The 6,087-nt window shown below is 47.9% G+C and overlaps 1 protein-coding gene across 1 annotated transcript in view; it reads right to left on the bottom strand.

Moving 5' to 3' along the window:
- Positions 1–2,812: 2,812 nt before the first annotated feature.
- The window catches only part of COA1 (cytochrome c oxidase assembly factor 1), a 56,045-nt gene continuing 52,770 nt past the window's right edge, over positions 2,813–6,087 (bottom strand). Inside the window, exon 6 of the mRNA XM_075418572.1 lies at positions 2,813–6,032. Within this exon, the coding sequence (XP_075274687.1) occupies positions 5,936–6,032 (97 nt within the window). The 3' untranslated portion in view covers positions 2,813–5,935. The remainder of the gene's footprint in view (positions 6,033–6,087) is intronic.

The raw sequence follows: 6,087 nt of genomic DNA, 5'->3' as shown, positions 1-6,087 counted from the left end.
GAAAAAGAAACTGTAATCTTTCTTCAAGACAGCATCACTGATTTGAAACGGAATTCCAAAAGTTACATGAGTTTATCTGGCGCAGGATGACTGGAGGGCCCATCTGCAGTACTGTGTCCAGTTCTGGGCTCCCCAGTTCAAGAAAGATGAGGAGCTACTGGAGAGAGCCCAGCAGAGGGCTACGAGGATGGTGAGGGGACTGGAGCATCTCTCCTACAAGGAGAGGCTGAGGGAGCTGGGCTTGTTCAGCCTGAAGAAGAGAAGGCTGAGAGGGGACCTTATAAATGCTTATAAATATCTGCAGGGTGGGTGTCAGGAGGACAGGGCCAGACTCTTTTCAGTGGTGTCCAGTGACAGGACAAGGGGCCATGGGCACAAACTGAGGCACAGGAAGTTCCAGCTGAACATGAGGAAGAACTTCTTCCCTCTGAGGGTGACGGAGCCCTGGCACAGGCTGCCCAGGGAGGTTGTGGAGTCTCCTTCTCTGGAGATATTCAAGACCCGCCTGGACAAGGTCCTGTGCAGCCTGCTCTGGGTGACCCTGCTTCGGCAGGGGGTTGGACTGGGTGACCCACAGAGGTCCCTTCCAACGCCATTCTGTGATCCTGTGGAATCAATACTGAAGTGCAGTGCTGCACTGCAAACTACTGCAACTTAAACGCTTCTGTGGTTGGTGACTGTACACCTTCACGCTTGGCTTTGAACACTAGCTAGAAATACATTGCTGGAACTGGGCTGTAGTGTGTTAGATGGAGCCTCCTGCTCGAATGCCCTTGCTTTTCTCCAAGGACTGCTGAAAAGTTACTTTTCTCAACACCCATATGGCAGGATTATTGCTATTTTAGTTTTCTGAATTACACATTTGTTCAATTTGTGCAGCAAATATCAAATGCACCAGTAGTCTTTTCCACTCTCAAGCAAGATGCTTGCACTGTGGACATCTTCACAATACAGCATTTACAGATGGTGAATTAAGCTGTCATTGGGATTCATAATTATAGGCACACTATCGGTGTAAATCTTCCTCTTTTTTTCTTGGTATGTACTAAACATAGAAATACATTGCCATTAAACTTAGAACTGTTATTTCAGAAGTCTGCCAGGTGGGAAATGACCTGCCTGAAGGTGGGGGTTGGAAAGGTGGTATGTAAGTGCCACTGAATGGTGCGCGGTGTAGGACGGCTGTGCACCCAGGACAGGGTGGAGCAGACGCAAATCAGCATTAACCCAGATTTAACAAATCATGCTGAAATGTGTGCCCAGAAGTAGTGAGACTTTAATATCTCCTCCAAGGTGTGCTGTGTCCAGAGAGCTACTGGAGAGAGTCCAGCGGAGGGCTACAAGGATGGTGAGGGGACTGGAGCATCTCTCCTGTGAGGGGAGGGAGGGAGCTGGGCTTGTTCAGCCTGGAGAAGAGAAGGCTGAGAAGGGGACCTTATAAATGCCAATAAATATCTGCAGGGTGGGTGTCAGGAGGATGGGGCCAAACTCTTTTCAGTGGTGCCCAGCGACAGGACAAGGGGCAACAGGCACAAACTGAAGCAGAGGAAGTTCCAGCTGAACACAAGGAAGAACTTCTTCCCTCTGAGGGTGATGGAGCACTGGAACAGGCTGCCCAGGGAGGTTGTGGAGTCTCCTTCTCTGGAGATATTCAAGACCCGCCTGGACAAGGTCCTGTGCAGCCTGCTCTGGGTGACCCTGCTTCGGTGGGGGGGTTGGACTGGGTGACCCACAGAGGTCCCTTCCAACCCCTACCATTCTGTGATTCTGTGATTTGCTTGATGTGACTTCCCCTGGGGGAAGTCAGAGTACCGACTAGATGCGAGGTGAGAAAAGTATTTCCTCTTCTAGCACTGCTTAATTTTATTAATTGTTCCTGCTATAAGACAGCTGACAACTGTATAGCTCTGTAACATATTTTGGTTCTACAAAAATACAACCTGGAAGTGTTATAAAATAGAAAAAATATAATTAAGTCTATATGGGTGTGATAAAATCTCCCTTAATTAATAAAAGGTTAGGATTCATCAAAGTGAAAACAGAGCCTTAGGACCACAACAATTACTGCAAAATTAGGAGAGAAAAGGGACCTGAACTGCTTGAAGGGATTCTCTTTTTTCCTGTAAACCCATACAGCTTAACTGCATTGAGTCTTGGCTTGTGCAACGAGAATCACCGGTAAACTGGCGACACGCTGAAGTCGGCGTGGCCCATCTCTTCGATTACCGTGTAATCCCAGCGTACAGCCTGAATCGCACGGGCGCCTCTCAGCCAGTCCTCGCGCGAGCATCTCCTGAGCCGCCGGGGTACCGCCTTACCGGCGGCACCCGCTGAGGCCCGGCTGGCCCCGCAGCGCGATGGAAGCTCTTGCCTACTAAAGAAGTTCTTGCCCCGAGCAACCTGCCGCCTTGATAGTTTCCTGGAGGGTGACGACTGCCTGGCAGAAGCTATTAAAATCAAACTAGAGAGTAAGAAATAAACGTGCAATCCAGCAGAGGTCATGGGGAGGATGGTTCTTTTAGCCACACCAACAACTGGAAAAGGAACTATGCAAATTTTCAGGCCAATTTAAAAGAAATTATTTAACACACTTAAAATGGTTAAGATGATTAAAGAATTGCAGCACCTGTTAACAAGGCTGAGAGACCTGGGATAGTCAGCCTGGAGAAGAGCAGGCTTGGGGGGGATCTTATCAGCATTTATAAATACCTGTGGGGGAGAAGTAAACCAGGTTCTTCTCAGTCCTGCCCAGCAGCAGCACAAGAGGCAACGGGCACACACTGAACCACAGCAAATTCTGTTTAAACAAAGCAAAGCTTTTTTACTGTGAGAATAGTTGAACACTGTTACGGCTTGTCCAGAGGTTGTGGAGTCTCCGTCGCTGGCGATCTTCAGCCCAAGCAATCTGCTCTAGTTGGCCCCGTTGTGAGCAAGGCAGTTGGACTAGATGATCTCCAGAGGCCCCTCCTTAACCATTCTGCAGTTAGAAAAGAATGGCTTTCTAAAGGAGTTTAACTGGAGCTTTTTATCAAAAGATGAATATTTTCTTAATAAAAATGAAATGGTTGTCCAGATTGGTGTTGAGTGACATGCAACACAATATAATTATAATGAATTAGTGCTTTGATGACCTAACAAAGTTAAAAGCACCCTAATGTGTTCCAGTGTTCCTTACACGATTGCAAGGAGAAGAGGGGTGCCCAGGTGCCCTCTTGAAGTTATTTGGGCTTTCAGCAGCTGCTGATGGTTCTGAGACCTTTGCTCTCCCCGTTTTCCTGGCATGCTCCAGCTCTCTTGGCTGCTCCTGCTGCACCTGTGTCCTCTCTGAAAGCAGTCGCCAGGGGCTGTGGTGTATTTAATGGGAACCACATGACCAAAGCAACTTGGTACTGAACACACTAGCTTGCTGCTTTCTTTCTCCCTTTGAATATGTGCATCCTAAATGAGCTCAGATATGGAGAGGAAGTGGCTTCTGAGGCTCTTCAAGGTCAAGAGGTAAGAAATTCTGTGTTTGCTATTAGGTAGTAAAACAAAAACAGGGATTTGAATGCTATTTTACTCTTGTTCCCCCCTGCTGATATGCTGGCTTCTGGCTCCACCCGTTGCTTTCTTCCTTTTCTGAGTTTAAAAGATTTGGTTTAGAGAAAGACTGGTATGGTACGGTGATACTGCTCATTCTCACAGCTTTGATGACCCCATGGATTGGTTAGGATGACCAGGGGTGCTTGAAGTTAAAGGGGTGCTCCGCCAGGCCTCTAGGGAGGAAGCGAGAGATGCAAGCTCTGCTTCCCCCAGGCAAGGTAATCAAATGCCTGGCGTTACTGGTACGGTTTGTGTGGGGATAGCCCCTCAGGCCTGGGGTAACCAGGGTTAGAGCCCGTGGTACTGTGGTGCAGCAAGTTGTGAGGCCAGACCAGGGACGTTGTGCGTGCTGGCTCAAGGCACAGGAGGGTGGTGAGCAAGCGTTGTGTTGCCGGCTGGGGTGGTTGTGGCCAAGTTTCCTGGAGAATTGTGCACCTTGCAGCCACTGCAGGTCCCAGGCTTTCCAAGCACATGGTGGTGACAAAGGCAGGTGTATGGTGGTATGTGCCATGTGCTCCTAGCATAGGGAGGGACTGAATGGGCTGGGGTTGCTCTCTACAGCTTCTTCAGAGGTCGGTAAGGAGTCAAAGCTGCAGCCAGGGAAGTGGTAACTGATGGATGTAAAGTGGGTGACTTGGTTTTTCCTTGTCAATTGTTTGATTCCCTGTCAAATGTCTTCAGTGACCAAAAGCTGGAGTTGCCCAGGCTCTGAGATACTGGTTAGCCAGGAGATCTCCACATCTCCCAGGGTCTTCTTGCTAGGTGGGCTGCAGTAGTGCAAGGCTAATGTTTTTAAATCACATGATGTGTATTTTGTTTTATGAAACCAGGTAGCAGTGATTTCGATCTTAGAGCCTGGACAGGCTCTGTCTCCTTGATGCATCCTAATCCTTCCTCTGGCATGGCGGGCATTCTTCGGGTTGGATCAGGTCTCTTTGTGAATCCCAAACTACATCTCAAATGTGTTTTGTTTTGTTTCTTTTCTTTCTAAACCATTTTGTCACAGAAGCTGTTGCTGTGCTCCTCCAGTCCGTCTCTTCCTCCATTTGCTTTGGCGTTTGCTCTGCAGACTTGTTCTAAAGCCCCCTCGCCCAGTTTGCTGGGTCACTGTTGAGCAGGAAAATGCTCACTGATCTTTAATGATTCTTTGCTCCAGCTCTCCCTTCTCTGTCTACACTCGTTACTCTTGAAAAGCTTTGCATTGCCTGTGCCTTTGGTAGAATTCTAGGACTCAAATTTGGATGTTGAGAGTCGGGGGGGAAGGGAATTGAGTGGTGTAAGGTCTGGGCTTTCTCTCGCTGCAGCTTGATTAAGCTGCCCTGTTACAGATAAACCCAAAAAAGTCTTTCTCCTGGGCATTCTTAATAGCTTCCATGTCACTTCAGGGAATGAAGGCAGGACGGTTACTTGCATCTCTTCGCTGTCTCAGACTGTGCCTTAGGCTTTGTAATTGTTCGAATGTGTGGTTTGGGGTGGGGAGGAGGGTGTTCTTTGGGTTTATTTTTTGCTTATTCCTCAACTTGCTTCTGGTGGCGGGCAATGCTCTACCTGATTGACAGAACCAAGGCACAGTCAAAATCTCTTGTAGTCAGAGCGACCTGTGGCAGTGTTTTACTTGTCCTGCACGTCCTCCTTGAGTAACTGCGCTTTCCCAAACTCGTGTCGGGCAGTGCTGCTGTGAAGCAGTGGCTGCTTCTGAGTAACCTTCAGCGTGAGCAGGAGAAGCAGCAAGTGTCTTCCTGGAATTCCTAAGTTATGATTAGTGGCCCCGCCTGTCTAATGAGCTTCTTAATGATAACTGTGAGGGTGCCAATCTAGCTGATATGTGACTTATTCATTAGGAGTGGAGGGGGCTGATGCTGAGCTTCACCTTTGCTGCTTCATCCGTCCTGCTTTAGGGAACACCTTGCTGAGAAATGGAGGGATCCAAAGCAGCCAGGGAATCACTTTGAGAAGCTGACTTAGTTTTCTAGCCATGACAGAGCAGTCCAGCTGTCCTGACTTTGGTCTGCGATTGTAGAAAAGCTCAGTTTCCTGGTAGTTTGTTTGTTTATTTCAAATTCATAGTACCAGCATGCACAGGGCATAGCACATGACTTCTCTGGGACAGCAAGTCTTTTGCAAGATATTTATTTCAGGCTTCTGCTGAACACATCAATAAACCAGCAAAAGAAAGAAATTACAATTATGACAATGATGAGGTCAGTCTTAGAGAGAAAATGGTCTTCAGTGCACCCGCTTAAGTGAAATTGTCACTTGTGGCAACTGTGCCTGTTCGCAGACCCAGCGGGATGCAATCGATTAATGGTTCCTTCGGCTCCACGGGAGGTGGGGAAGCAGCTGCCTTTGATTTTTAGCCTTCTTGCACACTAATGCTTTCCACCGGGGAGTGGTAAACAGGAATTCTCTGACCATCCCTCAGTTTCAAGGTGACATCCTGAAGGCACCAGCTGACATAAACCAAAAGAGATTTTTAACTTGTTTCAATCACTTTTAATATAGTAG

The sequence above is a fragment of the Opisthocomus hoazin genome, chromosome 4, assembly GCF_030867145.1.
Source record: "Opisthocomus hoazin isolate bOpiHoa1 chromosome 4, bOpiHoa1.hap1, whole genome shotgun sequence".
NCBI lineage: Eukaryota > Metazoa > Chordata > Aves > Opisthocomiformes > Opisthocomidae > Opisthocomus > Opisthocomus hoazin.
This window is presented reverse-complemented; position numbering and strand designations above follow the sequence as displayed.